Source organism: Bombina bombina, chromosome 5, assembly GCF_027579735.1.
Source record: "Bombina bombina isolate aBomBom1 chromosome 5, aBomBom1.pri, whole genome shotgun sequence".
Classification (NCBI taxonomy): Eukaryota; Metazoa; Chordata; class Amphibia; order Anura; family Bombinatoridae; genus Bombina; species Bombina bombina.
Window position 1 is genome coordinate 947,779 of NC_069503.1, and position 27,659 is coordinate 975,437.

Here is a 27,659-nt window from a genome sequence, read left to right on the forward strand (position 1 = left end):
CCGAAGCACAGCGTACAAGACTGCAATATCGCAGTTCCGGAACACCGGAAGTGAAGGTGAAAAGGCACGCAACAGAAAAACATAATTTATGTAAGAACTTACCTGATAAATTCATTTCTTTCATATTAGCAAGAGTCCATGAGCTAGTGACGTATGGGATATACATTCCTACCAGGAGGGGCAAAGTTTCCCAAACCTCAAAATGCCTATAAATACACCCCTCACCACACCCACAATTCAGTTTAACGAATAGCCAAGAAGTGGGGTGATAAAAAGTGCGAAAGCATATAAAATAAGGAATTGGAATAATTGTGCTTTATACAAAATCATAACCACCACAAAAAAAGGGCGGGCCTCATGGACTCTTGCTAATATGAAAGAAATGAATTTATCAGGTAAGTTCTTACATAAATTATGTTTTCTTTCATGTAATTAGCAAGAGTCCATGAGCTAGTGACGTATGGGATAATGACTACCCAAGATGTGGATCTTTCCACACAAGAGTCACTAGAGAGGGAGGGATAAAATAAAGACAGCCAATTCCTGCTGAAAATAATCCACACCCAAAATAAAGTTTAACGAAAAACATAAGCAGAAGATTCAAACTGAAACCGCTGCCTGAAGTACTTTTCTACCAAAAACTGCTTCAGAAGAAGAAAATACATCAAAATGGTAGAATTTAGTAAAAGTATGCAAAGAGGACCAAGTTGCTGCTTTGCAGATCTGGTCAACCGAAGCTTCATTCCTAAACGCCCAGGAAGTAGAAACTGACCTAGTAGAATGAGCTGTAATCCTATGAGGCGGAGTTTTACCCGACTCAACATAGGCAAGATGAATTAAAGATTTCAACCAAGATGCCAAAGAAATGGCAGAAGCTTTCTGGCCTTTTCTAGAACCGGAAAAGATAACAAATAGACTAGAAGTCTTACGGAAAGATTTCGTAGCTTCAACATAATATTTCAAAGCTCTAACAACATCCAAAGAATGCAACGATTTCTCCTTAGAATTCTTAGGATTAGGACATAATGAAGGAACCACAATTTCCCTACTAAAGTTGTTGGAATTCACAACTTTAGGTAAAAATTCAAAAGAAGTTCGCAACACCGCCTTATCCTGATGAAAAATCAGAAAAGGAGACTCACAAGAAAGAGCAGATAATTCAGAAACTCTTCTGGCAGAAGAGATGGCCAAAAGGAACAAAACTTTCCAAGAAAGTAATTTAATGTCCAATGAATGCATAGGTTCAAACAGAGAAGCTTGAAGAGCTCCCAGAACCAAATTCAAACTCCAAGGAGGAGAAATTGACTTAATGACAGGTTTTATACGTACCAAAGCTTGTACAAAACAATGAATATCAGGAAGAATAGCAATCTTTCTATGAAAAAGAACTGAAAGAGCAGAGATTTGTCCTTTCAAAGAACTTGCGGACAAACCCTTATCTAAACCATCCTGAAGAAACTGTAAAATTCTCGGTATTCTAAAAGAATGCCAAGAAAAATGATGAGAAAGACACCAAGAAATATAAGTCTTCCAGACTCTATAATATATCTCTCGAGATACAGATTTACGAGCCTGTAACATAGTATAAATGACAGAGTCAGAGAAACCTCTTTGACCAAGAATCAAGCGTTCAATCTCCATACCTTTAAATTTAAGGATTTCAGATCCTGATGGAAAAAGGGACCTTGTGACAGAAGGTCTGGTCTTAACGGAAGAGTCCACGGTTGGCAAGAGGCCATCCGGACAAGATCCGCATACCAAAACCTGTGAGGCCATGCCGGAGCTACCAGCAGAACAAACGAGCATTCCTTCAGAATCTTGGAGATTACTCTTGGAAGAAGAACTAGAGGCGGAAAGATATAGGCAGGATGATACTTCCAAGGAAGTGATAATGCATCTACTGCCTCCGCCTGAGGATCCCGGGATCTGGACAGATACCTGGGAGTTTCTTGTTTAGATGGGACGCCATCAGATCTATTTCTGGAAGTTCCCACATTTGAACAATCTGAAGAAATACCTCTGGGTGAAGAGACCATTCGCCCGGATGCAACGTTTGGCGACTGAGATAATCCGCTTCCCAATTGGTCTATACCTGGGATATGAACCGCAGAGATTAGACAGGAGCTGGATTCCGCCCAAACCAAAATTCGAGATACTTCTTTCATAGCCAGAGGACTGTGAGTCCCTCCTTGATGATTGATGTATGCCACAGTTGTGACATTGTCTGTCTGAAAACAAATGAACGATTCTCTCTTCAGAAGAGGCCAAAACTGAAGAGCTCTGAAAATTGCACGGAGTTCCAAAATATTGATCGGAAATCTCACCTCCTGAGATTCCCAAACTCCTTGTGCTGTCAGAGATCCCCACACAGCTCCCCAACCCGAGAGACTTGCATCTGTTGAAATTACAGTCCAGGTCGGAAGCACAAAAGAAGCCCCCTGAATTAAACGATGGTGATCTGGTCCACCATGTTAGAGAGTGTCGAACAATCGGTTTTAAAGATATTGTTTGAGATATCTTCGTGTAATCCTTGCACCATTGCTTCAGCATACAGAGCTGAAGAGGTCGCATGTGAAAACGAGCAAAGGGGATCGCGTCCGATGCAGCAGTCATAAGACCTAGAATTTCCATGCATAAGGCTACCGAAGGGAATGATTGTGACTGAAGGTTTCGACAAGCTGCAATCAATTTTAGACGTCTCTTGTCTGTTAAAGACAGAGTCATGGACACTGAATCTATCTGGAAACCCAGAAAGGTTACCCTTGTCTGAGGAATCAAAGAACTTTTTGGTAAATTGATCCTCCAACCATGATCTTGAAGAAACAACACAAGTCGATTCGTATGAGATTCTGCTAAATGTAAAGACTGAGCAAGTACCAAGATATCGTCCAAATAAGGAAATACCACAATACCCTGTTCTCTGATTACAGACAGAAGGGCACCGAGAACCTTTGTAAAAATTCTTGGAGCTATAGCTAGGCCAAATGGCAGAGCCACAAACTGGTAATGCTTGTCCAGAAAAGAGAATCTCAGGAACTGATAATGATCTGGATGAATCGGAATATGCAGATATGCATCCTGTAAATCTATTGTGGACATATAATTCCCTTGCTGAACAAAAGGCAAGATAGTCCTTACAGTTACCATTTTGAACGTTGGTATTCGTACATAACGATTCAATATTTTTAGATCCAGAACTGGTCTGAAGGAGTTCTCCTTCTTTGGTACAATGAAGAGATTTGAATAAAACCCCATCCCCTGTTCCAGAACTGGAACTGGCATAATTACTCCAGTCAACTCTAGATCTGAAACACATTTCAGAAATGCTTGAGCTTTTACTGGATTTACTGGGACACGGGAAAGAAAAAATCTCTTTGCAGGAGGTCTCATCTTGAAACCAATCCTGTACCCTTCCGAAACAATGTTCTGAATCCAAAGATTGTGAACAGAATTGATCCAAATTTCTTTGAAAAAACGTAACCTGCCCCCTACCAGCTGAGCTGGAATGAGGGCCGCACCTTCATGTGGACTTAGAAGCAGGCTTTGCCTTTCTAGCTGGCTTGGATTTATTCCAGACTGGAGATGGTTTCCAAACTGAAACTGCTCCTGAGGATGAAGGATCAGGCTTTTGTTCTTTGTTGAAACGAAAGGAACGAAAACGATTATTAGCCCTACTTTTACCTTTAGATTTTTTATCCTGTGGTAAAAAAGTTCCTTTCCACCAGTAACAGTTGAAATGATGGAATCCAACTGAGAACCAAATAATTTGTTACCCTGGAAAGAAATAGAAAGTAAAGTTGATTTAGAAGCCATATCAGCATTCCAAGTTTTAAGCCATAAAGCTCTTCTAGCTAAAATAGCTAGAGACATAAACCTGACATCAACTCTGATAATATCAAAAATGGCATCACAAATAAAATTATTAGCATGCTGTAGAAGAATAATAATATCATGAGAATCACGATGTGTTACTTGTTGCGCTAAAGTTTCCAACCAAAAAGTTGAAGCTGCAGCAACATCAGCCAAAGATATAGCAGGTCTAAGAAGATTACCTGAACACAGATAAGCTTTTCTTAGAAAGGACTCAATTTTCCTATCTAGAGGATCCTTAAACGAAGTACCATCTGACGTAGGAATAGTAGTACGTTTAGCAAGGGTAGAAATAGCCCCATCAACTTTAGGGATTTTGTCCCAAAATTCCAATCTGTCAGACGGCACAGGATATAAATGCTTAAAACGTTTAGAAGGAGTAAATGAATTACCCAATTTATCCCATTCTTTGGAAATTACTGCAGAAATAGCATTAGGAACAGGAAAAACTTCTGGAATAACCACAGGAGCTTTAAATACCTTATCCAAACGTTTAGAATTAGTATCAGGAGGACCAGAATCCTCTATTTCTAAAGCAATTAGTACTTCTTTAAGTAAAGAACGAATAAATTCCATTTTAAATAAATATGAAGATTTATCAGCATCAACCTCAGAGACAGAATCCTCTGAACCAGAGGAGTCATCAGAATCAGAATGATGATGTTCATTTAAAAATTCATCTGTAGGGAGAGAAGTTTTAAAAGATTTTTTACGTTTACTAGAAGGAGAAATAACAGACATAGCCTTCTTTATGGATTCAGAAACAAAATCTCTTATATTATCAGGAACATTCTGCACCTTAGATGTTGAAGGAACTGCAACAGGCAATGGTACTTTACTAAAGGAAATATTATCTGCTTTAACAAGTTTGTCATGACAATCAATACAAACAACAGCTGGAGAAATGGCTACCAAAAGTTTACAGCAGATGCACTTAGCTTTGGTAGATTCAGCACTTGACAGCGATTTTCCTGTAGTATCTTCTGACTCAGATGCAACGTGAGACATCTTGCAATATGTAAGAGAAAAAACAACATATATATAAAGCAAAATTGATCAAATTCCTTAAATGACAGTTTCAGGAATGGGAAAAAATGCCAAGAACAAGCCTCTAGCAACCAGAAGCAATAAAAAATGAGACTTAAATAGTTGAGGAGACTAAAGCGACGCCCATATTATTTGGCGCCTAAATGCTTTTGGCGCCAAAATGACGCCATATCCGGAACGCCGACATTTTTGGCGCGAAATAACGTCAAAAAATGACGTAACTTCCGGCGACACGTATGACGCCGGAAACGGAAATAGAATTTTGCGCCAAAAAAGTCAGCGCCAAAAATGACGTAATAAAATGAGGCATTTTCAGCCCCCCGCGAGCCTAATAGCCCACCGGGAAGAGTCAAATTTTTGAAGGTAAGAAAAAATGAATAAATCAAAAAATGCATTATCCCAAATATGAAACTGACTGTCTGAAAATAAGGAAAGTTGAACATTCTGAGTCAAGGCAAATAAATGTTTGAATACATATATTTAGAACTTTATAAACAAAGTGCCCAACCATAGCTTGGAGTGTCACAGAAAATAAGACTTACTTACCCCAGGACACTCATCTACATATAGCAGATAGCCAAAACCAGTACTGAAACGAGAATCAGCAGAGGTAATGGTATATATAAGAGTATATCGTCGATCTGAAAAGGGAGGTAAGAGATGAATCTCTACGACCGATAACAGAGAACCTATGAAATAGACCCCGTAGAAGGAGATCACTGCATTCAAATAGGCAAATACTCTTCTCACATCCCTCTGACATTCACTGCACGCTGAGAGGAAAACCGGGCTCCAACTTGCTGCGGAGCGCATATCAACGTAGAATCTAGCACAAACTTACTTCAACCACCTCCATCGGAGGCAAAGTTTGTAAAACTGAATTGTGGGTGTGGTGAGGGGTGTATTTATAGGCATTTTGAGGTTTGGGAAACTTTGCCCCTCCTGGTAGGAATGTATATCCCATACGCCACTAGCTCATGGACTCTTGCTAATTACATGAAAGAAACTTGCCTCCTCAGCTAGCTCCGCCCATCGTATAAAAAAAAATTAACCTCCCGGTCGGCAAATGTCTCTAAAATAATGCTGCCGGGAGTAAGTGAAACACAATCTCCTTGCCCCCAGTGCCTGCCATTACTACCATCCATAACATAATCCCCTATACCATAGGAGATTGTCTATTGTGTCCCATAATAAAATTAAAGTGCCAAAGTTTTCCTGTACATGTCCCAGAAAAAAATCTGCCAGGTAGCAAGGCAGCTTTGAGAGGCATGTTCCCTCACATGGACATGTGGAAGAAAAACAAAGACCGAGTAATCTTACTTAAGCTTTCAAAGTTAGGGCAGCATTAAATACATGGGAGGCGCAGTGAGAATTGTACCCCACAAGTTCCTATTGCGCTAAAGCCACCACTGCTCTACTGAAGAGACTGATATGGACTACGGCTATACCCCAGGACAAAGTAGAACAAGCTGTGCACTGCTGGAAAATAAATCTTGCTTGAAACAATCTTCTTTCAAACACCTAAACTTTACCACTTCCGTGCTCTTAACGTAGGCAAAGAGAATGAGTGGGGTGTGAGGGAAGGGAGGTGATATTTAACAGCTTTGCTGTGGTGCTCTTTGCCACCTTCTGCTGGGCAGGAGTGATATTCCCAATAGTAATTAGAATGATCCGTGGGGACTCACCCGTGTCATTAGAAAGAAAGCTAGTTTTTAGTCTTGGGCACAAGTGTTCAACGCTTCCATATTAATAGCTGGCGAGAAAAAGGCACACCTGGATCCTCCCATTCTTTAGAAATAATTTCCGCTACCACCGAAGGCATCAGTAACCACTTCTGCGGTTCTGAGCTTAGGTCTAAAGACCGAATCAAGCCTATGTATCTTGATTCTCCTCAGAAGCCTTGACTCAGGTACACCCAAAGTACTTAAGACCTCTGAGCACAAAATCATACAGAACTGCAGGGACCCTCCTGGTTACGTTTCTCCGCCATCACGCCTTCGTCTCCCTCACCTTGTCATTCAGTATCAGGTCTCCTGCCGGGCCTCCCACTCGTGGGCCTTGCGGTGCGTTCAAGCTCTATCTACTCTTAAATTGACGGACCTATTCTCAGGGGGAAACCCAGTGCCCCTAGAGGACCTAGTCAATAGTCCAGGTTCAGATTATGACCTACTACGGTTTCTTTCTACTTTTGAAGTCATGGGGATTCATGACTGCCCCCTCCTAGACCCGCAGACGCCCTGGGAATCCCGGATGACTGCAGGCTCCCACACATCTCCCCCCTTATCTCCCACTATCAGATCCTTCTTGACGCTTCCAAACTTAATAAAACCAGACAGATGATAGCTTGGAGAAAGATTGGAGAGTGGAACTATCAATTGAGGACTGGACTGATGCAATCCAGCACACCCAAATCCTCAATCCACTGCATGACGCTATACAAACTGTTCTATAAGTTACTGACCAGATGGCACCAATGTGCCCACTAAGCTACACATAATGTTCCCCTAGCATTTCCCCCCTCTGCTGGAAGAGGCCTGCAGCAAGTGGGTGACCCCCATCATATCTGGTGGGTCTGCCCCACCATTGTGGTGCAAACTGGAGGTCTTATGCAGCCGTTTAGGTCTGTTAACGTCTCTTTACCTCCGGAAACAGCCCTGGTACAATGCCGGCCTTCGACCACTCTCGGCGCCCAGCCGCACCCTTCTGATTACTATAACAATGGCGGACAAACTGCTAATAGCCTGCAATTAGAAGAAACCAAACCTCCCTAACTGGCAGGCCTTAATACAACTTATCTCCTACTTTCGGTCTACTGGAGAGCTACGTATATCGTTCCCGCAACAAATAGACCTTTATGCTTTGTTTGGGAGCCCTGGGACTCACTGGGGGAAGATGTGATTCACTCCATGTCAAGAAGGCGGGGTACCAGCTACCAAAAGCTGTTCATGCCAGCCAGGAGGGGACTGTATTATTTTCCCCCCTCCCCTAAGATACACAGATCATCTCAGGAATCCCCCCTCTTCCTCAACCCCCCCCCTTTTTTTTCTCTACCTTCCCTCCCCCTTATCTCCTCCACCTCATTGCCCAACCCTTCCACGGGATTTTCCCATTACTAGCTTCCCCCCTATCCCTAGACACGCAAGTGCTTTTTGTCAACCATTCTGACTTAGTCTCTGACTCACAACTTCTCTGTGAAAGTCACTTCTCTGATAATGGTTAAAAATATTCATAACGTTAAAAATTGTCTGTTTGTTGAGCACTATACATGTATGGGTTGACTATATTTTGTATTGATTCTAGACTATCGCATGTACAGTACCTGAACCGGAAGGCTCTCTTCCAACATGCTTCTGTCTTCATACGATATTTGTAATTCTCGCTGTACATTATCTTGTGAAATCGACCTCAATAAAAATTCTTAAAAAAAAAAAAAAAAAGATGGGGGGGTTGAGGAAGAGGGGGATTCCTGAGATGATCTGCCTCTTTGAGCAAGTATCTTAAATGCTCTTTTTTTAAAACTGAATGTAATTTCCTCAGAGTCCCCCTCCGATTCTTTAGAGGAGTCAGAGGATGAAAGTTCTCCCTTAAAACTAACCGAGGGGACGTCATCATTGAAAGGCTGTTCGATGCGGTCTGCCGCAACCCAGATCTAGCATCAGATGAACAAATTTTAGCCTTCCTTTTCCCTGCAATAGGCATGGCACTCATCAGGGCAGCAGAAACCACAGATTGCAACTGGGCTGCAAAATCATGTGAGAAATGGCTAACTCATGCTGGAGTTTGTGCGTTAGAGTACTGCATGTGCTGAGTTTTGAGTCGTCGTCTGCGGCTGTAATACCTGTATATTCATGCACCGTAAAGTCTGCAAGTCCGCAGAACATCCTGGAGTAGATTGGCACTGCATACCAGGGTCTCCTGAATGAGACTGCAGGGCAGTTGACAGGCATCGGCTGCATAATTGTGCAGGACGACACTGTATGCATCCTGCATAGCATATATTTCTTTGTATCAAAGAAGGGAGTGGAGAAAGTATTCTCCTGACTAGCTTCCAGCACAGAGTGGTCCATAATGGACATGTACAGTAATGAGAATTAACCCCATTAACGGAAATTAAGTGGAAGGGATTAATACTCCGTGGGCCCCACAGCTAGGATACCCAAGGTATTACCCTCAAATCTACTGTACCACAATGCTCTGTTTAGGGCATCTCACCACCTCCATGACAGGTTTGACCTCACTGTTGCCCACTCCACGTCTGCTGCGCATTAACTTCCATGAGAAAAATGGTTGTGAAAGCGCTGCCTGTGGAGGGAATAACCTGTCACGCCCACCGCCAAGCCCTTATGCGTGATCACAGCACTGTGGAAATAAATGCCTCTGGTTTTTCTTCTTAAATGGAAAGATTCCACAGTTGCATTCATTACTTTTGGGAAATCAGAACCTGGCCACCAGGAGAAGGCAAAGACAACCCAGCCAAAGGCTTAAATACCTCCCCCACTCCCCTCATCCCCCAGTCATTTATTTGGATAGATCCTTCACTCTATGGCCTTGTTGTCTGTTTTCAGAGTCAGGTTGTACTTGTACTCTGTGGGGATGGCTGTGCTATCCTTACACTCATTCCTGTACCTGTTTCGGGATTCTTTGTTCCCCTGTGTTGGTCCTGCTGGGTGTGGATCTGCGGGTCAGGATGGCCGAGTGGTCTAAGGTGCTGCGTTCAGGTCGCAGTCTCCTATGGATGTGTGGAGCTTGTTGAGTCCTATCCTGTTAGCTCAGTCTGCCTAAGGTATAGATTTTTTTCTTTTACTTGCTCCATTGATTTCAGAAGTGGGCTTACACTTCCTTCGGGTTTTGAGGGTATACTCTCCTTCTCGGAGGGCTTTGATTGAAGTTTTGTGTTCCACCTTTTTAGGGACCTGTGCGTAGGTCCGGCGATTTAGGTTGCCCCTGAAGCATGCCCCTCTGTCCTGAGGTTGCTTTGCAGTCTGTTTCTTGCTTGACTGCTTCTTCTTCCTCCAAGTACCCTCTATGTTGTCCTGTTATGGACTTTGTGTTCTCCAACTTGGGGTTTTTCACCTGAGTGTATTACACACATTTTCAGGGTCGAATACCTTGGTGTTCTATGGTCAGACACTGGAAGGACTTTGCTGCTTCAGTTCCATTCCATGCTTGCAGGTAGTGGGAGAGACACGTCTGTTTTGTCTCTGGGCCCGGTCTTATCCTGGGTTTCGCTTGGTGTTGGCGTGGCCTCCATTCCTTGTTTGGGTCCCTTTGGGTCTCTGAACTGGGTTCACTCTTGGAGGCATTCTTTTTTGTATTAGGGGACCTTTCGGTTTCCTTGGTCCTTCTTTGCTTTGTCACCTTTGGGTTTCGGCTGGTGTCCCCTCAATTTGTGGGTGGGTGGGTTGGTAGAGCGATGGGGGACGTTTGTTGGGCGACGGTGTCTCCTGGAGGGCTGTTGGCTCAGGAGAGTCCGTTTGCGGTCTCTGGTTTGGCTTCTGGACTAACTTGTGAGTCAGTGTCATTGAGGCTTTTTCCTCTTACAAGGCAAAGAACTACTGGGGGGATACTTCAGTGTGTCTTTGCCGCCTCCTGGTGGCTAGGTGAAGTATTCCCACAGGTTTATGAATGTTTTGTGGATTCTCACTACAAATTAGAAGGAAAAATGCAGCTACACATCAGTGTATTTATCTGTATATTGCCAAAATAGAACAAAAGTCTATTGGTGTATGGTTAACATAAGGAAAACCAGTGAAGTCGCTATCTCAAAATGGAGGAAAGATTAAGCAAAAAGAGTCTTTATGCAATAGCGCCTACATTGTGACGATACGATGTGTGTAGTGTGAGAGATGTTATTGCGTCTACATTGTGACAATACGTTGTCTGTAGTGGGTCAGGAGACGTGGAGTGATAAGCCCCAGTAAGGTCAGGAGAAGTGGAGTGAAAAGCCTCTGTATGGTCAGGAGAAGTGGAGTGGCAAGCCCCAGTAAGGTCAGGAAAAGTGGAGCCCCAGTAAGGTCAGGAAAAGTGGAGGGGCAAGCCCCAGTAAGGTCAGGAAAAGTGGAGGGGCAAGCCCCAGTAAGGTCAGGAAAAGTGGAGGGGCAAGCCCCAGTAAGGTCAGGAGAAGTGGAGTGGCAAACCCCAGTAAGGTCAGGAGAAGTGGAGTGACAATTCCCTGCAAGGTCAGGGGAAGGGAAGTGACAAGCCCCAGTAAAGTCAGGAGAAGTGGAGTGGCAAGCCCCAGTTAGGTCAGGAGAAGTGGAGTGGCAAGCCCCAGTAAGGTCAGGAGAAGTGGAGTGGCAAGCCCCAGTAAGGTCAGGAGAAGTGGAGTGGCAAGCCCCAGTATGGTCAGGAGAAGTGGAGTGGCAAGCCCCAGTAAGGTGAGGAGAAGTGGAGTAACAAGCCCCAGTAAGGTCAGGATACGTGGAGTGACAAGCCCCAGTAAGGTCAGGATACGTGGAGTGACAAGCCCCAGTAAGGTCAGGATACGTGGAGTGACAAGCCCCAGTAAGGTCAGGAGAAGTGGAGTGGCAAGCCCAAGTAAGGTCAGGAGAAGTGGAGTGGCAAACCCCAGTAAGGTCAGGAGAAGTGGAGTGACAATTCCCTGCAAGGTCAGGGGAAGGGAAGTGACAAGCCCCAGTAAAGTCAGGAGAAGTGGAGTGGCAAGCCACAGTAAGGTCAGGAGAAGTGGAGTGATAAGCCCCAGTAAGGTCAGGAGAAGTGGAGTGGCAAGCCCCAGTAAGGTCAGGAGAAGTGGAGTGGCAAGCCCCAGTAAGGTCAGGAGAAGTGGAGTGGCAAGCCCCAGTAAGGTGAGGAGAAGTGGAGTAACAAGCCCCAGTAAGGTCAGGAGAAGTGGAGTGGCAAGCCCCAGTAAGGTCAGGATACGTGGAGTGACAAGCCCCAGTAAGGTCAGGAGAAGTGGAGTGGCAAGCCCCAGTAAGGTCAGGAGAAGTGGAGTGGCAAGCCCCAGTAAGGTCAGGAGAAGTGGAGTGGCAAGCCCCAGTAAGGTCAGGAGAAGTGGAGTGGCAAGCCCCAGTAAGGTCAGGAGAAGTGGAGTGGCAAGCCCAAGTAAGGTCAGGAGAAGTGGAGTGGCAAACCCCAGTTAGGTCAGGAGAAGTGGAGTGGCAAACCCCAGTTAGGTCAGGAGAAGTGGAGTGGCAAGCCCCAGTAAGGTCAGGAGAAGTGGAGTGGCAAGCCCCAGTAAGGTCAGGAGAAGTGGAGTGGCAAGCCCCAGTAAGGTCAGGAGAAGTGGAGTGGCAAGCCCCAGTAAGGTGAGGAGAAGTGGAGTGACAAGCCCCAGTAAGGTGAGGAGAAGTGGAGTGACAAGCCCCAGTAAGGTCAGGAGAAGTGGAGTGGCAAGCCCCAGTAAGGTCAGGAGAAGTGGAGTGGCAAGCCCCAGTAAGGTCAGGAGAAGTGGAGTGGCAAGCCCCAGTAAGGTCAGGAGAAGTGGAGTGACAAGCCCCAGTAAGGTCAGGAGAAGTGGAGTGACAATCCCCTGCAAGGTCAGGAGAAGTGGAGTGACAATCCCCTGCAAGGTCAGGGGACGGGAAGTGACAAGCCCCAGTAAAGTCAGGAAAAGGGGTGTGATAAATCATGTGACAAATGCACTGACCTGTCACAGGGGACATGGTTTTCTCGGTCGCTGGCAGTGACATTAGACACAGTGTCATCCCTCTGTTTGTTCCCTTCCTGTGTTATGCAGATTTTCTGCTGCCACCCGGAAGAAGCCCCTCGGTGAGCTGGTGGCTGTATTGCTGAGCTCTGCCTATAATGCAAGACAAACACACAGAGTTAGCAGATCCCTATAACACTCCGGGAGGGGGGTGGTCCCTACACTGCAGAAAATAAAAATAAAGGGAGAGGGAGGAATGGGGTGCTACGCTACCGAAAAAAGTGGGGTGGGGGAGGTGGGGTTTTATAGGTATAATGATGGCACTAGTTAGAGGGGGGGGGATCAGGGAGGTTGGAGGGTGTAACGGTACCCACCGGATACCAAGGGTTAACACCAGGGAACAATGTCCTGCATAGGGAATCAGCAGTTCACAACCCAGCCAGTTTTCAGGTTTAAACAGAATGAATTTTATTAAGGCTCATATGCCCAGTATTTATGCAGGTCTGACCCCCCCCAGAAGGGGGGGTTGAAAGAATGTTGTACATTAGATGGAGGGAACACGCCCTTTTACATGATACAATAGAATACCTTGCTCAAGCTGATAACAATTTAAACACAGACACACACTTGGCTTTCCTTATCATCTAGGGTCTGCTCTCTGAGGTTGATTAAACAATGGACTGTGTATCAATAACATTAATGACAGTACACCATAGCTGAGGCTAAAGCTGAACACAGTTAACTCTTTCAGTGCTGACAGAAGGGTCTGTCACATCTACATAGCACAATATACAGCCTATAGACAACCTTTCTCACGTTATAGTCCAGAAGTGGCTAGGTTTGCCACAATGCTCCCCCAGAACCAAGCCGGCATACACAGTCTGATCCCAACGGATCGGCTTGGGGATGTCCGGGGCAACAACTTTCGGGTCAAGTAAGCTACGGGGTGTTCTCCGCCATCTGCTCCAACTTGGCTCAGTACTGCCCCCACCCCAAACATGGAAGCGTCTCTTCCCGGAGGGACTGGGCTTGGGTAGTCACAGGGTTAACATCAGCGGGATCCATGGGAGCATAGGCAGAAACAAGGGGGGCCAAGTCATTTCCAAGGAGAACATCAGCAGGTAAGTCCTTCTTGACCCCCACATTCACAAGTCTAGCGCCCACTCCCCAATCCAAATGTACCCTGGCAAACAGGTAGGCGGAAACACAGTGCCCCCTGCTACCCTCACAGCCACAGTGTCTCCGTGTGCTGTTTCTCAGGCACCAAGTTCTCTGAAGCAAGGTCATGGTAGCACCAGTATCCCGTAGACAACTGACCTCCTTCCCATTCACTTTAACCCGTTGCCGGTTATTCCGGTGGGCAGCTTGCACGGGGTCTGCTTCATGTAGGCTGCCCCAGCATTCTGGCGCCTCTACGTAGCGGGCCCACAGGCTGAGGATTATGTGGGATTCCGCCAGCGGGTCTTCTCCAGGGACTGTGCTTGATTCGCTGCGTTTAGGGGACACTCTGGTCTTTTGTGCCCTAGTTGCTTACATCCAAAGCACCGAATAGGTTGTGAGTAGCCCCCGCGAATTGAACCGGGCTCTCTGAGGGTAGTTCGTGGCGGAGGCCGTGTGATATAGCGGTGCGCTGGGGGCTGGTAACTGGCCGCTGCTGGGTGTGACTGGGGGTCTGTACTCCACTCTAGCAGTGGGCAATCGGTATACCGCTCCCCCTGCCCCCTCGTACTGCCACGGATCCGCCCGGTTGTGTACTGTATCCGGGCACCAAATGGGGAGCTATCAGGGTTTAAAGTAGCTCCCGAATCCCGAAGTCCCTGGACCTCCTTCCCCTCTACGGTCCCCAGCTGGCGGGGATGGTTGCCAGTTATCGGCGGCCCGGACCGACATCACCTCATGCAGAAATCCAGGGGTTCCTCGGCTTGGGTGCTCAACACCTCATGAGCGGCTGGCTCCGTTTGGTAATGGTGAGCAGCCGCCCTTGGGGCCAGGTTCTGTCTGACCTGGTTCCAAGCTTGTCTGCTCCGATTTTGGGTGCACTCACGTGCCATATGTCCCCACTGCTTGCAGGTGTGGCATTGTATATTAGCCCGTCCGTTGTTAGGCTGTAGTCCATGGTGCCTCCTGGCATCAAAATGCTGGTCTGCTAATCTGGCTGCTTCGGTTAAGGTGAGGGGTTTTCGATCTCTCACCCATTCTTGGGCTTCTGGGGACAAGCCGTTAAAGAATTGCTCCAACAGCATCAGTTGGCGCAATTCTTCCATGGTGGTAGCTTGGCTGGCCTGTATCCACCCTTGAGATGCTTGATCCAGCTTGTGGGCCCACTCTGCATGTGAATCTCTTTCTGGCTTGCGCAGGCCTCTAAACTTGCGCCGGTATGCCTCTGAGGTAATGGCATATCTTTCCAAGATCGCTCTCTTCACAATTAGCGTAATCCTTGCTGTCCTCCCTGGGTACAGCGCGTACGCTTCCGCTGCCCTACCGGCTAGCTTGCCTGCTAGCACCGGCACCATACGGACTGCTCCAAATCATGTAACTCGCACAGTCTCTCAAAAATCCTGTAAATACCCATCAATCCTCATCCTTCTCCTCACAAAACATTTTAAATGCATGGTATGGGACTTTTGGGTCTTACTGGGTTGCTGAGTGCGTCCAAATGGATTCTGCTCGGGGAGGATGCATTCCGCGGACTGTGTGCCATCACGTACTCCCTGCACATCTGCCATTACCACGGATAGCAAATCCCGTGGTTACAGGTTGGGTAAAAATTCCAGCCTGGTCCTCATTTCCCTCTGGTATAGGGTCTCCTCCATGGCTGCTGGAGGCGTAGCGCTGCGAGCTCTGTCTCCCTCCATCAGCTCAGCAATTATATAGCCTTGGGTTTGCTGCTGCCTATCTTTCCCATGGCTTCTAGCAGTTCCTTTTACGTTTGTCTCTTTAGCTTAGAATAATCCATCTCCATTCACTTCGGTCCCTGGTACTCCTTCCATCTTAGTCAGTATTGTAGTAATCCCCCTCTTCCTGAGGTTACTGGCTTGTGTAGTTTGCTCTTCTGGGCGATAAAGGTTCATTCCGTCGCTTGCCACCAATTGTAACGGTACCCACCGGATACCAAGGGTTAAACACCAGGGAACAATGTCCCTGCATAGGGAATCAGGCAATTCACAACCCAGCCAGTTTTCAGGTTTTAAACAGAATGAATTTTATTAAGGCTCATATGCCCAGTATTTATGCAGGTCTGACCCCCCCAGAAGGGGGGTTGAAAGAATGTTGTACATTAGATGGAGGGAACACGCCCTTTTACATGATACAATAGAATACCTTGCTCAAGCTGATAACAATTTAAACAACAGACACACACTTGGCTTTCCTTATCATCTAGGGTCTGCTCTCTGAGGTTGATTAAACAATGGACTGTTGTATCAATAACATAATGACAGTGCACATAGCTGAGGCTAAAGCTGAACACAGTTAACTCTTTCAGTGCTGACAGAAGGGTCTGTCACATCTACATAGCACAATATACAGCCTATAGACAACCTTTCTCACGTTATAGTCCAGAAGTGGCTAGGTTTGCCACAGAGGGTAAGGGGGTATTCTACGCTTCCAGGAATAAAAATAAAAAATTCTTATACTGGCAGACTGTCTGCCAATACTTAGGATGGGGGGGTGACCAGTTTGGGGTGAGGGAGGGAAGAGAGCCTGTTTGGGAGGGATTAGGGGGGGGAAGTGTCAACACTAAAGCTAAAATGAACCTTTTAAAAAAAAAAAAAAGGACCTATTTAACCCCTTCACTGCCGGGAATAATAGAAATGTGGTGCGCAGCTGCAAATAGCAATTGCAATTACCAAAAAGCAATGCTATTTCTGAACAAAGGGGATCCCAGGGAAGCTTTTCAATCATTTGTTCCATGATTGAAATCATTTCAAGTGGGAAGCCTAAAGTTCGTGAAAAAAATAAATAAACAATTATTTGATCGCATTTGGCGGTGAAATGGTGTCAAAAGATACAAAATGGGCCTAGATCCATACCGTGGGTTGTCTACTTAAAATATACATATATACACACACACACATATACTGTATATTAGTTTTGACAGGTAAAAAAAAACAAAAAAAACAAGGCTCTATTTCTGATTAAATGGAGAGATAACAAAAATGTTAAAGGAAATTTATGCTTACCTGATAAATTTGTTTCTTTTACGATACGACGAGTCCACGGATTTCATCCTTACTTATGGGATATCGCCTCCTGGTCAGCAGGAGGAGGCAAAGAGCACCACAGCAGAGCTGTATATATAGCTCCTCCCCTCCCCTCTCCAGTCATTCGGACCGAAGTGGAAACAACCTAAGGAAGAAAACCAGGTTTAGTACGAAACACGTAGCTTATCGGAATGAAAAATAAGAAGGAGAATCACATTGTAATGCCGGAAAGTTCAGAAACTGTGCGAGCAGAAGAAATAGCAACCAAAAATAAAACTTTACAAGATAATAACTTAATATCTATGGAATGCATAGGTTCAAACGGAACCCCTTGAAGACCCTAAGAAACTAAATTCAAACTCCAAGGAGGAGTAATTGGTCTAAACACAGGCCTGATTTTAGTCAGAGCCTGACAAAAAGGATTGAATATCTGGAACATCTGCCAGTCCGCTTGTGTAGCAAGATAGACAAAGCAGAAATCTGTCCCTTTAAGGAACTCGCTGACAACCCTTTCTCCAATCCTTCTTGGAGAAAAGATAAAATCCTAGGAATCCTAACAATACTCCATGAGTAGCCCTTGAATTCGCACCAATAAAGATATTTATGCCATATCTTATGGTAAATTTTTCTAGTAACAGGCTTACGTGCCTGAATCAAGGTATCAATGACCGAATCAGAGAGCCCTCGCTTAGATAAAATCAAGCGTTCAATCTGCAAGCAGTCAGCTGCAGAGAAATTAGATTCGGATGATGGAAGGGTCCCTGAATGAGAAAGTCCTGTCTCAATGGAAGCTTCCACTGTGGCAGAGATGACGTTCCACCAGATCAGCATCCCAAGTCCTGCGGAGGCCACGCAGGAGCGATGAGGATCACCGAAGCCCTCTCCTGTTTGACTCGAGCAATCACCCGAGGAAGGAGAGCAAATGGAGGGAACACATAAGCTAGGTTGAACGACCAAGGCACCTGCCAAGGAATCTATCAGTTACGGCCTGAGGATCCCTGGACCTGCATCCGTATCTCGGGGAGCTTGGCATTCTGACAAGACGCCATAAGATCCAGCTCCGGCCTGCCCATCTGAGAACCAGGTCGGCAAAGACCTCCGGGTGGAGTTCCCATTCCTCGGATGAAACGTTCTGCCTGCTCAAAAAATCAGCCCTCCAGTTGTCCACTCCTGGGATGTAGATTGCAGACAGATAACAAGAGTGAGCTTCCGCCCCACTGAATTATCTTGGCTACTTCTGTCATCGCCAAGGAACTCCTTGTTCCTCCCTGATGATTGATGTAAGCTACAGTCGTGATGTTGTCCGATTGGAACCTCATGAATTTGGCCGAAGCTAAGGCCAAGCCTGAAGTGCATTGAATATTGCTCTCAATTTCCAGAATATTGATGGGAAGTAGAGGACTCCGACCGAGTCCACACACCCTGAGCCTTCAGGGAGTTCCAGACTGCACCCCATCATATCAGGCTGGCGTCCGTTGTCACTATTACCCATGAGGGTCTGCGGAAGCATTGTCCCTTGGGACAGATGATCCGGCGACAACCACCATAGAAGAGAGTCCCTTGTCTCCTGATCCAGATCTATTTGAGTAGACAGATTTGCATAATCTCCATTCCATTGTCTGAGCATGCTCAGTTGTAGAGGTCTGAGATGAAAACGAGCAAACGGAAATGATGTCCATTGCTGCCACCATCAATCCAATAGCCTCCATGCACTGAGCCACTGATGGCCGAGGATTGGGACTGAAGGGATCAGCATGTATTCAGAATCTTTAACCTTTCTGAACTTCCGTCAAAAGATTTTCATTGGATAAAGAGTTGATTAGAGTTCCAGGAAAGGAACCCTTGTCTGTGGAATTACTGAACTAGATTCACCTTCCACACGTGAGGTCCTCAGAAAGGACAGGACCATGTCGGTATGAGACCTTGTTAGTTGACAAGACGACGCCTGGATCAGAATATCGTCCAGATAAGGCGCCACTGCAATGCCCCGCGGTCGTAGAACCGCCAGAAGGGACCCCAGAACCTTTGTGAAAATTCTGGGTGCCGTGGCCAGACCGAAAGGAAGTTCCAGAAACTGAAAATGTTTGTCCAGAAAGGCAAACCTCAGGAACTTGTGATGATCTCTGTGGATAGGAACATGAAGATATGTATTCTTTAGATCCACGGTAGATCATATATTGACCTCCTGAATCAATGGAAGAATGGTCCGAATAGTTTCCATCTTGAAGGATGGAACTCTGAGAAATTTGTTTAGACTTTTGAGATCTAAAATGGGTCGGAACATTCCCTCTTTTTTGGGAACTACAAAGAGATTTGAGTAAAACCCCTGCCCCTGTATTGGAACGGGGCATATTACACCCATGGAGGAGAGATCTCTTACACAGCGTTAGAACACCTCTCTTTATCTGGTCGACAAATAATCGTGAAAGAAGAAACCTTCCTCTGGGGAAGGAATTTTTGAACTCCAACTGATACCCTTGAGACACAATTTCTAGTGTCCAGGGATCCTGAACGTCTCTTATCCAAGCCTGGACAAAGAGAAAGTCTGCACAATACTAAATCCGGTCCCGGATCGGGGGCCACCCCTTTATGCTGTCTTTGTAGCAGCAGCAGGCTTATTGGGTTGTTTACCCTTGTTCCAAGACTGGTTGGGTCTCCAGGTGGACATGGCTTGTGCATAATTCCCTTCTTGTTTAGCGGAAGCGGAAGGAGGGGGACTCCCTTGAAATTTCAAAAGGAACGAAAATTACTCTGTCGTCCCCCTTTGCTTAGATGTCTTATCTTGAGAGAGGAGGTGACCCTTACCTCCCGTAATGTCAGAATTATCTCTTTCAAGTCAGGCCCGAACAGGGTCTTTCCTTGAAAGGAATAGCCAAAAGCTTGGGATTAGAGGACACATCCGCAGACCAAGATTTTAACCATAAGGCTCTACGTGCTAAGATGGAGAATCCTGAACTCTTAGCCGCTAATTTAGTGATCTGAAAGGAAGCATCCGTAATAAAAGAATTAGCCAGCATAAGGGCCTTAATTCTATCCTGTATTTCTTCCAAAGAAGTCTCAGTCCTAAGAGACTCTTCTAGGGCGTCAAACCAAAAAGCAGCCGCAGTCGTGACTTTTACAATGCAGGCCGCCGGTTGTAATAGGAACCCCTAATGAACATAGAGTCTTTTGAGAAGACCCTCCAACTTCTTATCCATGGGGTATTTGAAAGCACAACTGTCCTCGATAGGGATAGTCGTACGCTTAGCCAGGGTAGAGATAGCTCCCTCCACCTTAGGGACAACTGCCAAGAATCCCGAACGGTGTCAGCTATAGGGCACATTTTCTTAAAAATAGGGGAAGGGGAGAACGGGATACACGGTCTTTCCCATTCCCTTGCAATATTCTCTTAGGAACCGGAAAAACATTGGAATAAGAAGGAACCTCTAAGTATCTGTCCATCTTACTCAATTTCTCTGGTGGGACCACAATAGAGTCACAGTCGTCCAGAGTCACCAAAACCTCCCGTAGCAAAAGACGGAGGTGTTCAAGCTTAAACCTGAAGGACATTACGTCCGAATCTGTCGGGGCAATGCACTTCCTGAGTCAGACCGTTCCCCCTCAGACAGAGCCTCTATACCCCCCAATTCTGAGCCCTGGGAGGGTACATCGGAGATCGCCATCAAAGCATCAGAAGTCGCAGGGCCCACCTGGGCCTCTGTCCTACTGCGTTTGCCTTGTAAAGCTGGCAACTTAGATAAAACTTCTGAAAGAGTGGATGACATAACTGCAGCCATATCCTGCAGAGTGAATGAAGAGGACGCAGTTGAAGAACACGGCGTCGCCTGAGCGGGCGTTAAAGGCTGTGACGCTTGGGGAGAAAGTTGCGACATACCCTGAGTCTCAACAGTCTGAGAAAGATCCTTAGATATACTTGCATTAAAGAAAATTTGTTCTTTAAACTGTAAAGCCCTCTCAGTACATGAGGGACAAAAAGGAATAGGGGGTTCCACATTGGCATCTAAACACATAGAACATGTACTTTCCTGAAGGTCAGCCATGAAAAAAACAAGCAATAGCAATACTGGTCATGGTACTGTAATTAAAAATAAAAAGCAAGAACTTTGAGAAAAATTTGCTGAAAAAAAAAGAGTGTGTACTGTGTCTTTAAAAAATTAAAACTATAGTTTTTACTGTTCCGCAATAAAAAATGCAATAACAGGGAAGCACTATAGGACTTTCAGTAGATCTCCCTTATAAATGTACACAAAAACTATGCAAAACGCCTTAGGGACAAAATTTTGCACTTGCACCTCGCCACAGCTCTGCTGCGGCGCCTACCTGTCCCCACAAATCACTTAATAGCACTCCGTGAACGGCGCGCCTAAGACCGCTTGTGAGTATTACAGACACAAGCTGACTTAGGCCACACCGGAGCCTCTAGACATGCTGCTGTAATCATCAGGATCCGGATATCAACTGCGCGGCTAAGCACGCAAAACGCTAAGCCCCGCCCATCGTGGGCGGAAACCAACTCCCCCGGAAAAGTAGAGACCGCATAGGGAAATAAAATGTCGGTAACAAAACGCAATCTTTTAGAAAGTGTACCGTGAACCACCAATGTGCCCCAAACAAAACAAAAAAAAACACACCCCTGTCCTGTAGGGGTGTCAAAAATAATCGGCACAACGATGCATCACGATGCAGCCTTTAACGATGCTGCATCGATGCAGTGAAGAGCCGAATCGATTCACACAATGCCACGTGACCCCTAATCCACAAGGAAAGATAGGTGCGCACACACAGGATTCAAGACACAGCTCAGTCAGCAGCTGTCCCTCCTGCAACTTCCTAGGCTACATGGGCTTTCCACGTGAGGACAGGGTTGCTTGTGAGTAAAAATGAGTGACACAGAACACAGGGGTCAAGGGTTGCCAAGTTCAGGGATTTGACCGGACAGTCCGTTTTCAGTAAGAAAACTTACAGCTGTTTTCAGTAAAAAACCTGCGTGCACAAATGTTTTAGCTCTGCAATTCTGCCTATCTGATTTCTTCCACCTTTTGTTCAGGACAGGAAGAGTGCATGGGGTTAATAGGGAACCAACTACTGTTTACTCACTTTCAGAGACATTAAAGCTAACAGGTCTCTGTCCATGCGGCATAAGAGGGGCGTCTTCTAAAGTAGAGAGAGACAATAAATTAACGGGGGAAGGAGGATAAGGAAGCCAGCAGCGTGGAATGTCTGTTTTTTTTTAAAGCATCTTTGCTCCCTGCCTGACATATTGGCAACAACGGACCTACACCTTCCTGCTCTGCTTATTCTATAATGTAAGAGCCAGGCTGTGAACCTTACGAAAGTTTGTGTATTCCTTGTCATTACTTTAGTCTAGGAAATCAAAGTATTTAACCCATTGCTCACCATAGAGGGCTGTCATACCTTATGTAGTAGTAGATGTGCAGCCCTCCCAGGCAGTCAAGTGCTTAAATTATTGATTTCCAAGTTTAATAATTGTATGCAAACACCTTTAATTATTTAAACACTGCAATAAAACGTTAAATGGTCTATTCATCCTGAAAAGGAGGGTTAATATTTTAATTGTATCTCTCTTTTTTGGGGGTTTTTATAGTAAAATTAATATATTTATCAAAATTTGTGTGTGTGTGTATACTATATATATATATATATATATATATATATATATATATATATATATATATATATATATATAATATATATATATATAGTTTGTGTGTATGTATATATATATATATATATATATATATATATATATATATATATATTATATATATATATGGAATAGAACAAGTTCATGAAAATCATGGGCAGTAATCGTGATGCATCGCAGAATCTAATCGTATCGAATCGTTGACATGATAATCGTAATCGAATCGAATCGTGAGACCAGTGAAGATGCACACCCCTACTGTCCTGCCATTAGCTTAGCAACAGTTACGGTTAGGATACTTGGGTAAGAGCTCCCACAATCTCCCAGCGTCAAGCCCACAATCTATGTATATTCACTGGGATAATTACTTATTAGAGCCCACTGATAGCACAGCTAAATTTCAGCTCACCGTATAAAGAGGGTAGACCCATGCACACAATTTATGTACCCTGTGCAAACTGATTACCCCTTCCCGGTATAGGGAACAAATGCCAGTCTGTTCTGAGTTACTCAGTCTCCCCAGAAGCAAAAGACTGTACATACCTTAATGCTGAGCGCAGCAGGAACTTGTCCCACACAATGAAGATGTTCTTGTCATCACCCCCAGCAAGTCTGTGGGAACAAACAGGGTCTTAGATAATATCTGCTAAGACCATCAGCAGGGCAGCAAACATTATGGGAGTCGCAGAAAGAATGAAAATCTCCCCAGTCCCCATTGCTGAAAAGCCTGTAGCTCTAGCCCTGAGTAAAATAGCACACATTGGTACCATTTAAAAATAATAAACTCTTGATTGAAGAATCTAAACTAACACCTCACTTTACCTCTTCCTATCACTAACACAGGCAAAGAGAATGACTGGAGTGGGAGGGAGGGGAGGAGCTATATATATACAGCTCTGCTGGGGGTGCTCTTTGCCTCCTCCTGCTGACCAGGAGGCAATATCCCATAAGTAAGGATGAAATCCGTGGACTCGTCGTATCTTGTAAAAGAACATTCTCCAGCATTTTGGGCAAGTTTTTCTCTGAAAGTCCCGGTAGTGAAGGGGTTAACATGTGTTATTTTTTTAGGGGGAGGGGTTCTTAGAAGGCTGGTAAGCTTAACATTAATACTTGGAGAAACAAAAAAATGTATTCACACTTACAAAGGTCTGGAAACTACAGAGTTATTAAAAACGGATGCAATATTCTAGGATGAAATGGTTAAAAAAACAGAATTCTTTCCTGACACGGGGAGTCCACGGATCATCATCAATTACTGTTGGGAATATCACTCCTGGTAAAGAGCAACACAGCAAAGCTGATAAAGTATCACTTCCCTTCCCACAATGCCCAGTTATTTGACCAAAGGAAAGGAGAGAAAGGAAGTAACACAAGGTGCAGAGGTGCCTGAGGTTTATATGACAAAGAAAAAACAGGGCGGGCTGTGGACTCACCATGTCAAGAAATAAATTTATCAGGTAAGAATACATTTAGTTCTCTTTCTAATGACACGGATCATCATCAATTACTGTTGGGAATCAATACCCAAGCTAGAGGACACAGATAAGGAAGGGACAGGACAGGTAACCTAAACAGAAGGCAACACAGCTTGAAGAACCTTTCTCCCAAAAGAAGCCTCAGCCGAGGCAAAAGTATCAAACTTATTTTAGTATGCAAGGATGACCAAGTTGCAGCCTTGCAAATCTGTTCCACAGAAGCTTCATTCTTGAAAGCCCAGGAAGATGAAACAGCCCTAGTGGAATAGCAGTGATTCTCTCATGAGGTTGCTGTCCAGCAGTCTCATAGGCCAAACGGATAACACTTTTCAGCCAAAAAGAAAGCGAAGTAGCCATAGCTTTCTGACCCTTGAATTTCCCAGAAAAACAAACAAACAAGGCAGAGGACTGACAAAAGTCCTTAGGTCGCATGCAGATAGAATTTCAGTGCACAAACAACATCTAGGTTATGCAACAAACGTTCCTTATGAGAAGAAGGGTTAGGACACAAAGAAGGAACAACTATTTCTTGATTAATATTCTTGAACGAAACAACTTTAGGCAGGAAACCCAACTTAGTACGCAAAATCACCTTATCAGAATGAAAGGTAGGGGGAATCTCACTGAAGCGCCGAGAGCTCTGAAACTCTCCGAGCAGAGGAAATAGCAACAAGAAACAAAACTTTCCAAGATAACTTAAAATCTAAGGAATGCATAGGCTCAAACAGAGCCTGCTGTAAAACTTTAATAACAAGTTTAAGACTCCAGGGAGGAGTAACCCGTTTAAACACAGGCCGGATCCTGACCAAGGCCTGACAAAACAATTGCACGTCTGGCACATCCGCCAAACGCTTATGCAACAAAATAGACAATGCCGAAATCTGACCCTTCAGAGTACTAGCTGACAAACCCTTCTCCAGACGACCCATGCTTAGATAAAATTAAGCGTTCAATCTCCAAGCAGTCAGCTTTAGAGAAACAAGATTTGGATGAAGGAAGGGACCCTGAAGTAGAAGGTCCTTCCTCAAAGGAAGTCTCCAAGGTTGTAAGGATGAAATTTCCACTAGGTCTGCATACCAGATCCTGCGAGGCCACACCGGGGCTATGAGAATTACAGACGCCCTCTCCTGCTTGATCTGAGTAATAACCCTTGGAAGGAGAGCGAACGGAGGAAACAGGTATGCTAGACTGAAATTCAAAGGAACCGCCAGAGCATCTATCAGAACTGCCTGTGGATCCCTTGACCTCGAATCGTACCTGGGGAGCTTGGCATTCTGTCGAGAAGCCATTGGCTGCCCCCATTTGAGAGTCAAACTGGAAAACACCTCCGGATGAAGTTCCCACTCCTCGGGATGAAAAGTCTGTCTGCTCAGATAATCCACTTCCCAATTGTCCCCTCCGGGGATGTGGATCTCAGAAAGACAGCAGTTGTGGGTTTCCGCCCACTGAATAATTCGGGCCACCTCTGTCATAGCCAAGGAACTCAGAGTTCCCCCCTGGTGGTTGATGTACGCCACCGAGGTTATGTTGTCCGATTGGAACCTGATAAACTGGGCTAAAGCTAACTGGGGCCGGGACAGTAGAGCATTGAAGATCGCTCTCAGCTTCAGGATGTTTATGGGCAGAGCTGACTCCTCCCGAGTCCATAGGCCCTGAGCCTTCAACAAGCCCCAGACTGCTCCCCAACCAAGAAGGCTGGCATCCTTGGTCACAATCACCCAGGAGAGTCTGCGGAAGTTCCCTGGGAGAGATGGTCCTGAGACAACCACCACGGAAGAGAGTCTAGTGTTGATTGATCCAGATCTATTCACAGAGACAGATCCGCATAATCCCTGTTTCATTGTCTGAGCATGCATAACTGCAGAGGTCTGAGATGGAACCGAGCGAAAAGAATGATGTCCATGGAAGCCACCATCAGACCAATCACCTCCATACACTGAGCCCCTGACGGTCGAGGAGAGGACTGAAGAGCAAGACACAAGTCGAAAATCTTTCTTTTTCTGACCTCCGTCAGAAATATCTGCATTGATAGGGAGTCTATTATGGTCCCCAAAAACACGACTCTTGTAGCTGGAATCAGAACTTTTTCCCAGATTCAGCTTCCATCAGTGGGAACAAAGAAAAAACAAGATCTCCGTATGAGAGTTTGCTTGTTGAAAAGATGTCACCTGAACCAGAATGTTGTCTAAGTATGGCGCCACTGCAATGCCCTGAGACCAAAGCACTGCCAAAAGAGCGCCCAGAACCTTTGAGAAAATTCTGGGAGCTGTGGCAAGGCCGAATGGAAGGGCCACAAACTGAAAGTGATTGTCCAAAAAGGCGAATCTCAGAAACCTGTAATGATCCTTGTGAATAGGAACATGAAGGTACGCATTATTTAGGTCTATGGTTGTCATGAACTGACCCTCTTGTACTAGAGAAAGAAAGGAGCGTATAATCTCCATCTTTAAGGATGGCACTCTGAGAAACTTTTTTAGGTCTAAAATTGGCCTGAAAGTTCCCTCCTTTTTGGGAACTACAAACAGGTTTGAGTAAAATCCCAGACCACGTTCCTGTGGAGGAACTGAAACTATTACCCCCAGAGCGGCCAGGTCCTTAACAAAATGTAAGAACTCCTCTCTCTTTATCTGGTCAACAGATAATCTGGAGAGGAGAAACCTGCCTCTGGGAGGAAAAGTCTTGAATTCTATTTTGTATCTCTCTGAGACAATGTCCACCGCCCAGGGATCTGGAACATCTCTTATCCAGGCTTTAGAAAAAAAGAGAGAGTCTGCCCCCTACTAGATCCGGATCCCGGACCGGGGACCGACCCTTCATGCTGACTTGAAGTCAGCTGCAGGCTTTTTAGATTGCTTCCATTTATTCCAGGACTGGCTAGGCTTCCAGGAAGACTTGGTTTGATCTTGCTGGGGGGGGAAGGGGAGGAAGGCTTGCCTCTAAAGTTACAAAAGGAACGAAAATTACTGACGTCCTTTCTGCCTATTCTTTTTATCTTGAGAAAGAAAAGAACCCTTCCCTCCTGTAATATCTGAGATAATTTCAGCCAAATCAGACCCAAACAAGGTCTTACCCTTGTAGGGGATAGCCAGGAGCTAGGACTTAGATGAAACATCCGCAGACCAGGACTTTAACCACCGGGCTCTGCGAGCTAGGACCGCAAAACCAGAAATCTTTGCTCCCAGTTTAAGGACTTGTAAGGAAGAATCCGTAATAAAGGAATTGGCTAACTTTAAGGGACAGTCTAGTCCAAAAAAAACTTTCATGATTCAGATAGGGCATGTAATTTTAAACAATTTTCCAATTTACTTGTATCACCAATGTTTCTTTGTTCTCTTTGTATTCTTAGTTGAAAGCTTAACCTAGGTGGTTCATATGCTAATTTCTTAGACCTTGAAGGCCGCCTCTTAAGAATGCATTTTAACAGGTTTTTCACCACTAGAGGGAGTTAGTTTATGTTTTTCATATAGATAACACTGTGCTTGTGCACGTGAAGTTACCTGGGAGCCATCACTGATTGGCTAAACTGCAAGTCTGTCAAAGAACTGAAATAAAGGGGTAGTCTGCAGAGGCTTAGATACAAGATAATCACAGAAGTAAAAAGTATATAAATATAACTGTGTTGGTTATGCAAAACTAGGGAATGTTTAAAAAAAGGGATTATCTATCTTTTAAAACAATAACAATTCTGGTGTAGACTGTGCTTTTAAGGGCCTTATTCCTGTCCTGGATCTCCTCAAGAGGAGTATCTGTCTGAAGAGACTCAGACAACGCATCGAATCAGTAAGCTGCAG

General features: G+C 45.1%; 1 protein-coding gene across 1 annotated transcript in view; it reads right to left on the reverse strand.

The window, feature by feature from the left end:
• The window catches only part of LOC128659661 (uncharacterized), a 346,545-nt gene that overhangs the window by 279,606 nt on the left and 39,280 nt on the right, over positions 1 to 27,659 (reverse strand). Inside the window, exon 5 of the mRNA XM_053713230.1 lies at positions 12,527 to 12,679. Within this exon, the coding sequence (XP_053569205.1) occupies positions 12,527 to 12,679 (153 nt within the window). The remainder of the gene's footprint in view (positions 1 to 12,526; positions 12,680 to 27,659) is intronic.